Genomic DNA, 16,635 nt, shown 5'->3' with positions numbered 1-16,635 from the left:
GCATATAAAATGTCTATTTGTAAGTAATTTTCTTCTATAGGCTATTAACCTCTGATGCCTATAAAAAGATTAGGACATTAACCTTTTATAAGACATTCCTTAGGTGTAGCCTTCTTGAAGCATAGTGTGATGTGTAATGGTGTGAGTCCAGTAACAAGCATCCAGCACCACATCACAGCCTCTGACTGATTTCACCAACATCCACCAGTCATACCTGCACCTGGTCATATGACCCTTTATTCCCTGCTCATACAATATTGATTGCTGCTCCTGCAAGGGGAGGCTTAAATAATTTAGAGTGCTCAGTGATTGGGTCAGCAGTGGTATTGGTGCATGAGAGAAGAGCACAAGAGAGATGAGTAAGGCTCCTTGAGTCATGTAGAGGATAGTGAAACAGAAATATTGGGACAGAAGACTCTAGCTGTCGTAGCTACACATGAACTCTTGTCCAGGACTTAGAAGGGCTTTCAGTGGAGTAGCCCCACAAGAGCTGTTGACTACATACTATTAATGTAGTAGTTTTTGTTTATTTATTATTTATTTATGTTGATAGTGTTGGATGATGTATCTTTCATATCCCCTCAGGCCTCTCTACACCTTCACGTATCTTCAGTGCAGTCAGATGAGCTGTTGCATGGCAAACACTCTCACCCACTGGACTCTAATCAGACCTCAGATGTGCTCAGGTGGGAAATTCTGTCCTTCTGCCATGGGCTGCTGCTCTTGTTTTTGCTAATTACAGTGTTTTTCAAGCTGCGGTCAGGGATTTCTCAATATGACAGCCCAGGCTCACAACTGAAGTTGTTCTTGGCAACTGAAACATCTTAAGTCTGTTCTGGAAACACCAGGTATATTCTGAAGGTTTGAGGTAAACAGAACTACTAAAATTAACTGCACAATTTCCTATACACATTATTAAGGTTAGTGACGTTAGCATACATGGATATTGCAGATAGTATCAAGCTGGTGTTCTGTGTATTTATCTAGCTGTTACCAAAGTAAAACGCTGAGAGAAAAGGAAAGGATCGACATCCCTTCTTCTGAGATAATAAAGGCAGTCTCCAATTGGATTTGGATCAGCTAGCGATGTAGCAAAAAGAGTCCTTTAAACATTGACAATACAAGTAAAACGCAGGAATGTCTGATTATAGCTCTATAATACTAGTCTTCGAACTTGTCTGGGGCTACAAGCAATACTTGGATGTGTATGATTACAAACACACTCTGAATATGTTTTGGTTAAATTACTAACACCTATCCTTTTTCACCTCTATCAGATTTGTGTTGGAGCAGTACAACGCCCTCTCCTGGCTGACTTGTGACCCTGCAACCCAGGACCGGCGCTCATGTCTGCCCATTCACTTTGTGGTGCTCAACCAGCTCTACAATTTCATAATGAACATGTTGTAACACCTATAGATGAGAACTGAACAGAAACAGAGCAGGGAATGAGGGGTGAGAGAACACAAGCGCCAATGAGATCTAAACCCCAAAATCCATTACTACAGTGCTGGACATTTGAATCTGGGACAACATGAAGAAATTCAGCTGTTGCAGTCAGCATACTTCAGACCTAGCACCACAGAGAATGACCAGCCTTCTGATGTCAAAGACAAAAATACAAAAAAAGAGAAAGAAGTGGAAGGGTTTTTGTGGCGTAGAGGCCAAGGAGGAGCCAGAAAGTATCAGAATCAGAAAGTAGCTTTCTGATGCCATGGTACCATTGGGTTCATGGCACTGGCCAGATGTAACAGCCGTTGTGAATGGAAAGAGTCTATCATGTTTTGGAGGAAAAGGGACATCTGTGATTACAAAATGAAAGAATGAATTCTTGGTTTTAAGACCTAAAATGAATGAATTCTTGGTTTTAAGACCTGAAATTCCCTGTTTCTTTTGGATGATCTTGCATCCAAATGAAATGCCTGCATTTGTCTTATTTATTGTAAGTTTTTAAATGTATAATTTGTCTTATTTCTTAACCTCTTTTATATATAAAAGATCTAGAAGGTTTATATTGCCTTCCTGCTTTCAAGCAATTGGTCAAAAATATACGTAATCGTCTTAATTAAAAAAATGAGCAAAAACCCACAAAAAGAGGAATAAAATAAAGTTGCAGTAGGTTGCTTTTAGAGTATTATTTTTTGTAAGGGAGAAAGAATATTTGTATTGTCATGATGTACAGAGGTGGTAGGATTGGGGAATTATGTCCATGCCTTTGTGAATGGACAGATCACAGCTATGCTATAGCTGTATAGGACTTGTACAGCAATGAAGTTCACTGTGTCTAAAATAAAGAGGTACATTGTCGTATATAGTATTTTATACCACACATTTAGACACGAAAACGGCAATATATAAATAATTATATATGAATGTTGTGCCACTCAGTTGGCACGGCTTCTGTTTTAGGAATAAAGTGAGTCAACTCAATTATTTTCTGTGCTTGTGTTTTTTTGGGGGGAGGGACTGTGATGAGAAATTTGACGGAATTATAACGCTGGAGGGATCATATGCTGTTTTTCCAAATGTAGCTTGTTTCAAACGGTGTTCTACGAAACTATTCATGAGTGAGCAGGCTAAATTTGGGTTAAACCTGAGTTCAGTTCCCCAAAACTGACTCAACTCTTTGGTTGGACCCAAAGTTAGCCAGCTAACCCCTTAATCCAGCTCTATGGTATGCCCCACAGATTTGGCGTTGTTAAATAAAGTGGTTGGTATGATACTGAAGATCCACGATGTGCCTCTTGTCCTTTTAAACACGCACACCCTTTTCACCTCACCCTGCCCTCCCCTGTTGAGGCGCTATTTTGCCCCATTTCTATGTGGTAATGGACACTTTTAGACCAGGTTCATTTAACTTGCATGAGAGTGTAAATGGGCTAGTGGTTGACCATATCTGGGTGCCTGCTGGCAATGCAGTGTTTGTGCACAGTGAAAGATCTACATTTTCCTGTTTCTTACTCTGTACAGAATAAAACTGTATGCTGAGATTCAAAGATCCTGGAAATTCTCTTGCAGCCTCACACGAATCAAATTCAATTCAAATTCAAATTCCAAAATAAACTAAACATTAATCAGACATGTATAAAACATTAGGAGGAACAGTGGTGATAAGGCATGAGCTACATTTCTTACATAAAATGTAAAGCCCCGCACACTTAAACTAGCAATAATTCAGTCGATGAAACATATTCCTGAAGATCTTTTTTCATAATGGAATGAAATGGGATAATTTATTCATAACGGGATAGAAAATCTTAATTGATATTCGAATTGCTTCCATCGCTCTAGCCTGTAGTTATTGTTCTGGTTATCCTCCTAGCTCGCCTTACTGCGCTCCCCCTTCACTTGCACTGCAGCTCGCGCAGCAAGCCGGGTGTCGATCTCTCCGAAAATATAGTTTGTTATTAAATTAATTCTAGTCATTGGCTTCGAAATAAGAAATTGTGGTGCTTCGATAACTGCAGAACAACTTTTATAAGTACACCAAACTCCGTAAACTTTTATTACCTGAAATTGCTGAATCTCGATGAATGGATTTCATGGTTTGTAGGATACCTCAACGCACACAGTTAGCTTGTTAGCTGGCTAGGTGTGCTGGCCGTGAATGCCTCCACTTTTTGGGCTGAGGCCAGTCACGATTCACCGAGGTCTGCGTGGGGCCTCGCTGAGGTCTCTTCAGATTTTCGCCAGATTTTGTTAAAAGCCAGGTAAGGTATACCGTATTCAACCAGCAATATGTCAGTCTCAAGAAAACCTGGCCAAGAAAGTAAGTGAATGTCTTGCCGAAAACGAGCATTCTGTTGCTTGGGCCGCAAACTTGCTCTTTAGCTAGCTAGATAGCTAGCTAGCTAACTAAGTTCACCAACCTAGCTAACCTATCCGCAAAGCGATATCACTTCTGTCTGTGCTGTTTTATTTAGACCGCCTAGTCATTCCTAACCATGTTCAGAAAACTAGACATTTGAAGGTTTGCTAGCAAAGTTGCTGTTAGCTGGCTAGCTGAATAACCTAGCTTTGACGGACAGGTTTTAGTCTACCAGAAGTGTCACAGAGTGTTGTTAGGCGAAGAACAGTTGCTAATGTTGCTAGCGTTAAATGCTTTAACGTAGTTACTGTACTCTGTGACTTTGCATTGTTATAAGAATTACATTACATTGCTATTTTTGCCCAATAATGTATTAGTGCAGTATTCCTAAGCTGAAATACCTGAAAGTTTCAGAGGACAACGTTAAATGCATCTGGCTGGGATAATAGTGTTCATGTAATTTGACGATTAAAGCTGATTTTTGAGATGTCACTTTTACTATTTGCACCACAGAATACAGAATGACAGATAGCTCAGGTCTACAGTTTGTGAGTCCTTATGCCTTTGAGGCCATGCAGAAGGTGGACGTGGTCCGGCTGGCAGCTCTGAGTGATCCGGAGCTGAGGTTACTGTTGCCGTGCCTGGTGAGGATGGCACTGTGTGCCCCTGCTGACCAGAGCAATGCGTGGGCTCAGGATAAGAAGCTCATCCTGCGTCTGCTGTCCGGGGTGGAGGCAGTGAACTCCATAGTAGCACTGCTATCTGTCGACTTTCACGCCCTGGAACAGGATGCCAGGAAAGAGCAGCAGCTCAGGTAAAGCCATGATGAAAGACTATACTTAAACACATATCGCTTAAAATGTACAAAAGAAAAGAATATGGATATTTTAGTGTGTTTAAAACAGGTACACTTTGGAAAAAAAATGCATGTCAGCTTCAACACCCAATGAATTATGATTAGAACTCTGTTCATACACATCGTCTTTGTCTGCTTGAGGGTTGGTATGTTAATTGAATATTATACCTTTTCGTTCGACTTCAAAGATGGTCTTAAAACCAGGTTTCTCTTTGTCTCAATACAGGCAAAAGGCAGGCGGCTCTAATGGTGAGAGTATACTGGTTTCTCAGCTGCAGCATGGTCTGACACTAGAGTTTGAACACAGTGACCCACTAAGGAGACTCAGACTGGCTCTCAGTGAGCTGCTGGCCATCATGAACAAGGTGGTCACTCATTTATAAACAGCATCAGTGTTTTATGTGTGTTTCATATTAACAACAGACCCAGTGAGCATTTTCAGTTTAACTGATAATGTGTAGGTATTTAAAAAATTGTCTGTTCCATGTGTCTGTCATGCAGGTAGCTGACTTGAATGGGGAGTTTTTTCTGAAGTCTTCTGAACTTTTTGAGAGTCCTGTGTACCTGGAAGAGGTAGCTGATGTTCTCTGCATTCTTCAAGCAGGTAAAAATGACAGCTGCAGCACACAGATCTTTTGTTGCATCAGAATGTTTGCAGTGTATTTTAATATTATGCAATAAATAGATTTAATCTTATAAAAATAAAATGGTAGCTTTCAAAGTTATTTTTAATTATGTGCAGTAACAAATAAATTATTATGGACTAGGGCTGCCAAGTACTTTTAGTACAGAAAATAAACCAAGCCTTGTTTCACCCATTTATATCATTCGTCTTTCTTGCAGAACTGCCCTCTTTGTTGCCCATTGTAGATGTGGCAGAGGCCTTGCTGCATGTGCGAAATGGAGACTGGTTCCTTTGTCTCCTTGTTGCCAATGTCCCAGACAGCTTCAGTGAAGGTGTGTGAACTTAACAATTAAACAATAACTCTTTTTGTCTTGAAGGTTGTCCATGGATTCATTCATAGACATAGCAGAATAAATGTAGCAGATATAAGTGAGTGTTATTCCTGTCACCACCTTCTTGAAAAAGTTATGAAATTATGCAATGCCACACTATTTACGTACAGTGCCCTCTGCAAATATTGGCACCCCTGATATACATGAGCAAAATGGGCTGTAAAAACATCTTTTTTGCTCATCCTTTTGGTAATTCATTCAAAATATATAAAAAACTGCAAAGTAAAGATTAAGATAATGACAAAGAAAAAAATAAGTCTTATCATGAAAGAAATATTTTTTTAAAATCTGTATGTGCCACAATTGTTGGCACTCGTAGAAATTCAGACAAATGTAATCTAACTTAAGTACAATACACCGATCAGGCATAACATTATGATCCTTGTTTCTATACTCATTGTCCATTTTATCAGCTCCACTTACTATGTAGGTGCACTTTGTAGTTCTACAATCACAGACTGTAGTCCATCTGTTTCTCTGCATACTTTGTTAGCCCCCCTTTTACCCTGTTCTTCAGGGGTCAGGACCCCCATGGACCCTCACAGAGCAGGTACCATTTGGGTGGTGGATCATTCTCAGCACTGCAGTAACGCTGATGTGGTGGTGGTGGTGTGTTAGTGTGTGTTGCGCTGGCACGAGTGGGTCAGACACAGCAGTGCTGCTGGAGTTTTTTTTTTTTGGCTAATATTTTGAAAGAAAGTTTTTGCCAATATTTGTGGAGGGCACTGTGATTAAAGTTTTATCCATGAATCATATCTGGATCTCCTTGCTCCAGAGTTATGAAACATTTTTGATGCATTTGATCAACACATTGTAGTCTCCTGTTGAAACTGAATGCGGCTAACAGAGAGAGATTCATTACAGACTAAAGCATTATTGGAAAAGTCTCTGTGTACAGACATTCAGCATAATCACATTTAACATGAGTGGTTACTAACTCTGTTACAATTCTATGATACATTTAATTTCTTATTACAGGTGAATTGGGACTGATATTTTAGATTTTGTCACAGTGACGTGATGGTTAATCATAAACATTTTATCTAGTAAACATCTTGCAAGTGATGGAGTCTAGAATGAAAGAAAAAATAGAAAAGTATTGACTTAGAGGCTAAAATGTGTGTATATGTGTGTGTTTTTGTTCTCCTAGTATGTCGCAGTCTAATAAAGAATGGTGAGCGTCAAGACGAGGAGAGTGTGGGTGGAAGACGCAGAACTGAGGCTCTTAGACAGCTGTGTCAGATGAACCCATCTCAAGCTCTCAACATCAGAGCCATGGTGGTGAGCATCCACAGCTGTGAAGAATGAGCTCCTTTACTGCAACAGTAGCCTGGGACTCTCTCAGGCGCAGTTCTACAACCCTAGCTAAACACTATGCCATACTCTTTCTTCTGTATTCCCAGGTGGAAGAGTGTCATCTGCCAGGATTGGGAGTGGCTCTGACGCTAGACTATAAGCCTGACTGCGCAGACGAGGCTGTTAGTCCTCTGGTGTCGTACGTCAGTGGTCTGCTCTTGGGCACAAATGGGAAAGTGCGCACCTGGTTTGGCATGTTTATCCGCAATGGGCAGCAGGTGAGAGACTGCAGTTGCTGGTCACATATGTACAGTATGCACTGCACACAAACAACTAAACAAATACTACATAGTTAATTGGGTTGTATAGTTGGTATGTGTATATAGTTTAATCACAACATTACATTTTTGTCCCTGTCTCTCCCTTTCTTTCTCTTCTTGTCTTCCCTTCCCCTTTCAGAGAAAGAGAGAGAGTAGTTCTGTTTTATGGCAGATGCGTAGGCAGCTGCTTTTGGAGTTGGTGGCCATCCTACCTCGCTCACGCAGTACACATGTACCCAATGACACAGAGCTGCATGCTGAGATAGAGAGCAGTTCAGGCTATTCAGGCCTGAGAGAAGAACATGTGGTGAAGGCAAGCGCGCTACTCAGACTCTACTGTGCTCTCATGGGCATTGCTGGCCTTAGGTAATGTTTTCACACACTCCCTGAGCAAAGACTTGAATTGATCAGTCAAGTAGTCTGGCTATACTGCCTCCTCACTTACACACAGATGAAACTGTGTAAAAATGCATACTATTTGTAAATGTAAAAAATGTGTAAATTCACTAAGAATAGTTTTTCATTCATTTTGCAGCTCTTAGAAGGTGCTTTTTTTGGAGCTTTAGCCTGTGTTTTCACATGTTAACATTGTTACTACTGCTGTGATGCCAAGTAAGCTTTAATAACAATATGAGCACATTATCAGCATTTACACTCATGTAGTGCTTAGTTGTAATGTTCCGGATCCTTACTCCCAGGCCCACAGATGAGGAAGCTGAGCAGCTTCTCCAACTGATGACCAGTCGCCCCCCTGCTACTCCTGCTGGAGTCCGCTTTGTCTCTTTGTCCTTCTGCAAATTACTTGCCTTCCCTACTCTTGTCAGGTACTATCTCCTTACATCAGTACTCACTATTACATAATAAGGAAATACAAATGCATATATTTCTGCATCTTTGTCATTTTATAGTCCTGTTTAAGTGCATGCAGTGTAGCAAAATAATTAGCAATATGGTAATTTTGGGAAATAATGACGTATCAAATATGGTAAAATGGATAATGAATAATCAGATGTTATTGTATTCCGTACCTCTTTAATGTTATCCAACTCTCATTCTCTGTAGTACTCCGGAACAGGAGCAATTGATGGTGATGTGGCTCAGCTGGATGATCAAGGAGGAAGAGTACTTTGAGAGGTAAGGAGCCACAAATAGAAAATTTTTTAATTAAATTTTCAAAATTTCATGTAGATATTAGTCATGTTCTTTTTAGTTCAATGTCATTTAGATGCCAGAATTGAGATGTATGATTGCATTTTCAGACTGTGTTCTTAGGCATTTTCTGACAAATATTTGAAAGCTAGTGTATTACACAATAGTTATGTGTCTTGGAGTCTCTAAAGGTTGAAGGCCTACATCTGGTCGGTCATAACTTTCTTGGCGTAACTTTTACGCCTAGCTGGGAACAGGCATAAAGTCTAATTCTACACCTTTTCTAGGTCACACAGAGGAATGCGAAGAGCTGTGGTGTTTCAGGGATGAATTGAGATGGAGAGGGTCTCTAACCAAAAAAATATATCTTTGGATGATTGTGGTTCAGAAAGTTTAGAAATGCTTCCACTAAACAGCCCAAGTTGACTATTTTTTTTAAATTTAAGCTGTTAAGATGTTTATCCATCGGTGTGACTTTAAACAGACTGTAACTTGATCAATTTGTAAATTTCATTGTTGGTGAATTTAATTCTGCTTTTGCCAGTAGCAGGTATGCATGCATGCATGGCTGTTTTGCCTAGTAACTAGGTTGCTTAGCACCTGCCATTGTTACATACGTGTTATGACTGTGCAACACTAAGACCTTAGGTGTAACTTTGGTTAGTGCAATGAATGTAAAGGCCTGTCTGAAATTTGTCTTAGCTAAGACAGACTTAACAATTAAGACTGGTTTATTTAAGATGTGTTGGTGCAACTGGCTCCTGGAGGTCTCCTGAGCTTTCTTCAATTTTCTTTAATTGTCTCTAACTTTCTTTTTCTGTTCAGCAGTCTATAAGACTTGTGCACTAACTGGTCGTAAGCTGAATTTGCACTAAAACAGCGCATATATTTTATGCCCAGCTGAATGCAGGCATAAGTCAAATTCAAACCTTTTCTAAGCTAAAATGACTGATTTAACTGGTTTTTGGTTTAACTTGTTTCAGTGTGTTTGGTAGCTGTCATGAGTGATAGTAGTCTTTACCTTGAGCATACTATGAGCAGAAGCAAAGCTAGCAATGTAAGTTTTTCAGACTGCAGAGCCATTTCTTTGTGCAGACTTATAGACATTATGTGTGTTTTAGCTGTGGTGTGTTTTAGGGGTGTGTTGAGAGGGAGGGGGTCATGAGCCCTAAACTGGTTGGTTGGTTGGTCTCAGCTCAAAAATATGGAAAAATCTTATGCTTGCTGCTGTTCTTCCTAGCCTTCCCATGTTTGCTGTTTTTTTTCCCTAACTTAATCTGTTTTTGTGTCAGTCTAAATAACTTGATTAATTTGCGTGTTTCACTGTTAGTAAAGCTCCTTCTGATCTTTTCATTTTGGTAGTCTGAATTGGCAGGTTAGCTGTAGCCAGTAGTAGGTACACATGTAGTAGTTTTGCTTAGCAACTGTTGTTGTTACACAAAGTGACCTGTCGTGCCTAAGCCTAACTTTGGTTGGTGCACCATGTGTTGGTAATCCTTGGAAAAAAAATAGTGTTGGGTACATCTGCATTAGGCTACATTTACACAGCAGGTAAAGTGGCCCAAATTCGATCTTTTTCTTTGTATATGACACAGATGTGTCATCTGTGTGGCAGTGTGAACAGCAAAAAAGGCATAGAATGTGACATTTTCAATTCCGTTTTGAGACGCTTTCAATATGTGGTTTGCTTTTCATATGTGGTACTGAAATCCGATACGTATCCGATAGGGGTGCGGGGAAAAAAACGATTCTTAGATGCATCACAATGCGGACGTGAACAATTCTGAATCGATTCACAAATGTCAAAAATCGATTTTCTAAATATTTATTTTATAACGTAATGTTGACGGAACGCAAAAGGCGGAACTTGGAGGTGCGGAAGTGCAGCGCCCGGACAGTCTGTGGCGGCACATAACAAAAACACTACTGGATGAGTGAGAAATCCGACCGGCTCCCTCTGCATTAAAAGCCAGGTTAGGTCAGGAGTCACAACACAAATGGTAAGAAGAGCCATTTTATCCTTTCAACAAAAAATCGAACCACCTTGGGAGCCACAACATTTAATGTCCAGTATGTCTCAGTATGTGATAATGTCCTAGTATAGACTAAACAATATAGGTTAAACGAAAACACAGATGCTTTAAGCTTTAGCTCAGCGACAGCCGCTTTCCTCCCGTCTCCGCCAGAAAACTTTTCCTCAGAAGTAGATCAGTTAAATGTCTCTCAATGTTCGACTGTTTTACGAGGCTGAAGTCGCTTCTTATTCTCCAGCTTCTTGTTCGAGTTTACCCGTTCCACCTTAAATTCTAACTGAGGCGCCGAATGTAAATGCGGCACCGTTTAAGGTGGAACGGGAGAATTCGAAAGAGAAGCGACTTCATCTTCGCCACTTTTTAGTGCTTGACAGTCTTTCGTTGCAGATTTAACGTACCAGGAAACCAACTGCGCTGCTTATAAATGCGAATAACGCATCGTTGCTAGGTGACCTGCAGTCTGCACGCCGGTTCTCAGTCGTTGCGAAACAGGGCTTTCACGCTATGTTGCGCACGTCCCGTCTCAAAGATACTTTACTGACACAGCGACCCCCCCCCCCATCTCTACAACGAGACCAAAACCGAAGTTATAAAATCCCTAAAGATAACGGGTAGAATAGCTGTAACGTGCTGCGTGGACATCCACTGCCACTGAATCTTATTTCACCGTAACTGCGCATTTTATCGCAGATAAGTAGCAGCAGCATCTCCAAACAAGAGCAGTGAATGAGAGCCTTCTAGTTCACTTGCCACATCACTTCCATTTGTTTTATTAAAAAACATATTGGAAGTAAATTCATTATGGACCATTACAAATACTTTGCTTTAAAAGTACCAAGTCATTTTAAATAACAATGACACAGAGTTACTTAGTCACTTGAAAATGTATATTGTCTCTATATTCTGTATATATTCTGTGTATATTTTGTGTATTTTTAATATATTTCAGTTGGTTTTTCTTGTATTTTTATTTTTACTTATTTACTTTCTGTAGAGTGATTGCCTGTGCCTCACCATAAGCATTTCAATGCATAAATGTCCTGACATGTTGTGCAAGTGACAAATAAACTTGAAACTTGAACTCGAAACTTGAGCGCACACAGTGAGAAAATATAAATGCTATATAGAAAAAAAAGATGCATCGAGATGCATCGATAATCGTTTTCTAATCACATCACAGCCCTCTGAATTGTAATCGAATCGTGAGGTGCCTAAAGATTCCCACCCCTGGTATCCGGTCTGCGGCAATGTGACTCAGTCTGAACAACCAGATCGGAATTCATGCGACTTTTATGTCAGTCCAACTCGACATTCATCATAATTTCGCACTGCTGAGACTCATAAACATTTAGGCTGATGTTTCTGTACCAAAAAATTAGAAGAGACTTATCGCAACCGCTCTGTGTTCGAAGAGGTTTTGAACAAAACAGTCGAATGTGGCCGTAGGAGAGCGAGGCTGCAGTGTCAGAGTACAGTTTAAAGAATCCCATGACACGAACCAAAGAAGTGGCCGTGGCCTTTTTACGGCGAACTCGAACACATTCTGGGTGATGAGTCCAGCTGTCAAACATTGGGACTTTCTAATCTCTCCTGTGATGCTGGCGAAGACGAAACAAAAAGCTCCGGGAGCGACAGGCGTTTGCCGGCCGTCATGATTGTTTACCTCTGGACGAGCACACCACATGAAGCATTGTTCTTTTGCGCATGCGGGTTGGTTTAGGAGTGTTATCTTTTCAGACCTGTTTGTGCAACCAGCCCCAGGACCCTGTTTTTATATATATATATATATATATATATATATATATATATGTGTAGTATGCAGAGGGCAGCAGAGAGTTGATTTTTAGTGAATCAGAGACTTAAAAACTACTGACAGGATGGATAATTCAAACAGGCAGACACACTTTTAAAGACACACAGTTTAAAAAGCCTGAGGGGGGACAGAATAAAGTGTTGAGACAGACTTACATTTAACCGACACTTCATTGTCAGTGAGTTATTACTGCAACAACTTCCTTTGCTTGTGACCCTCTTAGGCAAGCGCATCGCTGTGTGTGTAAGTCTGTATATTTATGGTGATATCAGGCGTGTGTGCATGTTTTTTTTTTTAATGAGGGTATGAAACACTGCAGTGTTTGTGTGTGTGTTTTAAATGCTCTCCATTTGCTGTGTACAGGAAGTATTACCCAGTTTTCACTTCATCTCTTTCTCTCTCTCTCTCCCCCCCCAGTGCTGCTGGTGTGTCTGCATCCTTTGGAGAAATGCTATTACTGGTTGCCATGTATTTCCATAGCAACCAGCTCAGTGCCATTATTGAGCTTGTCTGCTCCACTCTCGGAATGAAGGTAAGCTTTTACGATCAATATTGCAGAGCAGAGGCCAGCTTTACACTGCACAGCAAACCAAAAACACATCTTGACCACATCTTAGTGCTTTACGCAGTAAACACAGGAAGATGTGAGTGTGAGAGAGCAGGAGGAATTAAATAAAGACTCTGGGTGTTCAACGATGTTGGCATTTTAGCCTAAAATTAGTAGCAGGGCTGGTGTATGGTTTTTGTACTTTGGCCTTTGTGGTTTGTAGATTAATTAAGACCACTAGCTGAAACTACATGTTAGCCAAGTTTGTGTAAAACAGTTACTTAATTGATTTAGCTGTGAAATATAGTTGAAAAAAATGTCTGTTACTCTTTATCATTTATTATTGATTTTGTTCATTTACTATTCACAAACCACTAGTTTCAACTTGGTGTCTTTATGTGCAGCCTACTCTCGCTTGATAAAACCTGTTTAAATCTGCTACGCATACCATTGCAGTTTTAGCATTCTGCTGAGTTCTAGATATCTAGATTTTCTGAGTACAACTGCATGGGTTTCTCACCTTGACTAACCATGTTCTTCCTCAGATTGCCATTAAACCCAGCTCTCTGAACAAAATGAAGACCATCTTCACCCATGAAATCTTTACTGAACAGGTACAGTACACAGTATACACAGTATTTAAGTAGAGCAAGCCAGCATTTTATGACATGGTTGTCTTTGTTACAGAACTGTGCAAAAGTCAGAGACTAACATTTATTTATTTATTTTCCACAGAATAGCCAGTATGTAAAATTTATTAATTTTTCACCATTATGAAAAAAGGCAGAACACAAATATTTAACAGAGAAGTACACAGAAGCCTCAACAGCTAAATATAATATTAAATTTTCAGTATTGTTTCAATATGTTTTTTTTGCCTTTATTACAGCCATCATTCTTTTCAGGATCTTACTTTTTTAGTTTTTTTTTTTTCAAAGAAATCGGCAGGGCTATTTTTTACTGTGCTTCTTGCAAACGCCTGCAATATGTAGTCTTTGAAGTTGGTTACATTTTGTGTATCTCATGATTCAGCATCAGTGATGTTGTGCCCTGTCTGTTGTGCTGAGAATGCCAGCAGCTTCTTTGTCTGCTAAGTATGTCTTGATCTTCTCAGCAATGTACTTGGGTCATTGTCTTGCTGTAGAAGGAATTTCTTCCAAAACAAAAGTATTGCATTATATATTAAAATCAGTTTGTATATGTCAGCATTCGTGATGCCTGTAGTCAAAGAAAAGTCACCAGCTGCAAATATTATACATCGGCAAACTTGCACTGATCCTCCATGCATACTGCCTTCTAATACTTTGAAAGATCTAAAATTTAGACTCCTTAGTCCATGAAACACATCTCAGATGTCCAGTCTCCTAGTGCAAATGTTCTTCCTAGTAACATCATCTTAACAGCTACACATATTTTCAACACCCAGAGCATTGAGTTGTATTCTAATAGAGAAAAGAAGGACAGAAACACCTCTATATTTTTTCAGATCTGAAGCGAGATCTGGTCTTTTTTTCTATTTCTTAAAAAATGGCTGTCGGTTTTATGTACTGCTGAAATGATCCATGGTCATGCAAAATAAGTCAGTTTTGTCAAAAATTCTTTTGATCAGTTATGTATGTATTGTTTCATTTTTGTCTTGTGATGTAGATAAACTGTAGAAGTGTTTAACAAAGTAGCACATACAAACCAAGTAACATGTACCATTGTTTAGTTGTGATAATGTTTAATGATGTAACTTAATATAATCCTGGTCTTTAAGTGTTGTGGTAATAATAATAATAATAATAATGATAACAATACATTTTATTTATATAGCACACTTTCATGACACAATCAACTCAAGGCACTTTACAGAAAACAAAACAAAATTAATTTATAAAAACAAATCAATACAGAAAATGTATTAAAATCAGTTCTCTCTCTAATGGGTAACCAGTGCAAAGATTTTAAAACTCGAGTAATGTGAGACAATAATAGGGTTTTTTTGGTTAAAATATGTGCAACGCAATTCAACATACTGCAGTCTCTGTATACTCTTATTCTGAGGTCCAGCTAAGAGGGCATTACAATAATCTAATTGTAACGTCGCAAACACATGAATCAGGTTCTCAGCACGACGAGTCAGAGAAGTCCTGAGTCCCGCAGGATAAATGATAAAAAGAGGTTTTACAAAGAGAAGTAATATGAGATATGAGAATCAAATGCCAATGTAGAGTCAAACGTAACCCCAAGATTCATCACACATGATAATGAATGAAAATTGTCAGTTTTAGCCTTAGGAATCTGGCTGTAAGTGCCTGCAAGAATAACCTATTGTAGGCATGTAGCTGATGTATATTTTTTTTCTTGAACTCCAGGCCGTGGATGGCTCTATTATCCTTAAGAATCAAACTCGGGTCTGTCGGTCTTAGACAGTTGTAGGGCTCGGGAGACCTATTGCATTTTGTGATTATTATTATTTATAATATATGATTATTTATTTTATTATATATGAATATTTATTTTTGACTAATTTAATGTGTTATTATTTATGACTAATTTAAGGTTTTTTGTTTTTTTTTGCATTATAGGTGGTAACTGGCCATGCAGTGAGAGTAGCTGTCACCAACAACCTAAGTGCCAATATTACAGGCTTCCTCCCCATCCATTGCATTTACCAGCTTCTCAAAAGCAGAGCATTCACCAAGCACAAAGTTTCCATTAAGGTACAGAATGGGTCTTCAATTTCTTATCTTTTCAGTTTCTTTCCTTCTATACTAGCGTTGTATTCTGTTTACTGATTTATCTGTTGACATCCTCTGATTGGCTTCTGTTCTGAACTTAAGGCAGATACTCTTATTGATTTAATTAATAACATCATTATTTGGATTTATTGCCTTGCTGTCTAGATGTTAAGTGTTTTCGAAACAATTACCATGTCAGTATTTACAAAATCAAATATTCATGTAACAGTGGTGCTAAAATGGCATGTTAAAGGTTAAAGGTATTGATGAGTTAACTTGCAAGGATAAAGAAGGAATTGAATATTTAAAGCCTTTGTTGGTTGCTAAGCCATTCTTCCTGTTTTCGGTAACAGAACATCTCTCTCTCTCTGCCTCCCTCTAGGACTGGATCTTTAGGCAGCTGTGTGAGACCACCACACCTCTTCACACTCAGCTGCTCCCCCTCATTGATGTTTATATTAATTCCATCCTTACCCCTGCCTCAAAGGCCAACCCTGAGGCTACTAACCAGCCAATCACAGAGCAGGAGATTCTCAACGTCTTTCAGGGCCGGGCAGAGGTGGGTGGAGCTTAAAGCTAATTTGCTCTTTAACACAGTTTTTAGATAGTGACTGAACTGTTTCTTTCTCAGTTATGTTTTTTTTATAGGCACTAGGGGTGCGGGGAAAAATCGATTCTTAGATGCATCGCGATGCGGACGTGAACGATTCTGAATCGATTCACAAATGTCAAAAATCGATTTTCTAAATATTTAATTTATAACGTAATGTTGACGGAACACAAAAGGCGGAACTTGGAAGTGCAGCGCCCGGACAGTCTGTAGTGGCACCCAACAAAAACACAACTGGATGAGCGAGAAATCCGACCGGCTCCCTCTGCATTAAAGCCAGGTTAGATCAGGAGTCACAACACGAATCACAAGAAGAGACATGTTGTCCTTTCAACAAAAATCAAACCACCTTGGGAGCCACAACTTTTATGTCCAGTATGTCTCAGTATGTGATAATATCCAAGTTTAGGCTAAACAATATAACCGAAAACGCAGATTTACTTTGCTGTGCTTTAAGCTTCAG

At 39.4% G+C, this 16,635-nt stretch overlaps 2 protein-coding genes across 4 annotated transcripts in view; both read left to right on the top strand.

Annotated features, from left to right (window-relative positions):
- med13a (mediator complex subunit 13a) overlaps positions 1 to 2,430 on the top strand; it is a 69,053-nt gene extending 66,623 nt beyond the window's left edge. For both annotated transcript variants that reach the window (XM_036561061.1, XM_036561060.1), the window contains exons 29-30: positions 586 to 686; positions 1,278 to 2,430. In XM_036561061.1, coding sequence (XP_036416954.1) covers positions 586 to 686; positions 1,278 to 1,410 — 234 coding nt within the window. In that variant the 3' untranslated portion in view covers positions 1,411 to 2,430. The remainder of the gene's footprint in view (positions 1 to 585; positions 687 to 1,277) is intronic.
- A 795-nt stretch (positions 2,431 to 3,225) lies between these two features.
- Positions 3,226 to 16,635, top strand: part of ints2 (integrator complex subunit 2) — a 20,483-nt gene continuing 7,073 nt past the window's right edge. The window contains exons 1-14 of one of the 2 annotated variants that reach the window (XM_036561033.1): positions 3,226 to 3,710; positions 4,322 to 4,622; positions 4,891 to 5,029; positions 5,166 to 5,268; positions 5,508 to 5,621; positions 6,832 to 6,962; positions 7,085 to 7,255; positions 7,437 to 7,663; positions 7,996 to 8,121; positions 8,360 to 8,431; positions 12,710 to 12,824; positions 13,385 to 13,453; positions 15,410 to 15,544; positions 15,945 to 16,121. In XM_036561033.1, the coding sequence (XP_036416926.1) occupies positions 4,330 to 4,622; positions 4,891 to 5,029; positions 5,166 to 5,268; positions 5,508 to 5,621; positions 6,832 to 6,962; positions 7,085 to 7,255; positions 7,437 to 7,663; positions 7,996 to 8,121; positions 8,360 to 8,431; positions 12,710 to 12,824; positions 13,385 to 13,453; positions 15,410 to 15,544; positions 15,945 to 16,121 (1,872 nt within the window). In that variant the 5' untranslated portion in view covers positions 3,226 to 3,710; positions 4,322 to 4,329. Of the gene's footprint in view, positions 4,623 to 4,890; positions 5,030 to 5,165; positions 5,269 to 5,507; positions 5,622 to 6,831; positions 6,963 to 7,084; positions 7,256 to 7,436; positions 7,664 to 7,995; positions 8,122 to 8,359; positions 8,432 to 12,709; positions 12,825 to 13,384; positions 13,454 to 15,409; positions 15,545 to 15,944; positions 16,122 to 16,635 lie in introns of both variants that reach the window. The other variant, XM_036561032.1, reaches the window with a different exon arrangement.

The sequence above is a fragment of the Colossoma macropomum genome, unplaced genomic scaffold, assembly GCF_904425465.1.
Source record: "Colossoma macropomum unplaced genomic scaffold, Colossoma_macropomum, whole genome shotgun sequence".
NCBI classification, from domain to species: domain Eukaryota; kingdom Metazoa; phylum Chordata; class Actinopteri; order Characiformes; family Serrasalmidae; genus Colossoma; species Colossoma macropomum.
Note: the sequence above shows the minus strand (reverse complement) of the source record. Positions and strands in the feature narration are given on the sequence as shown.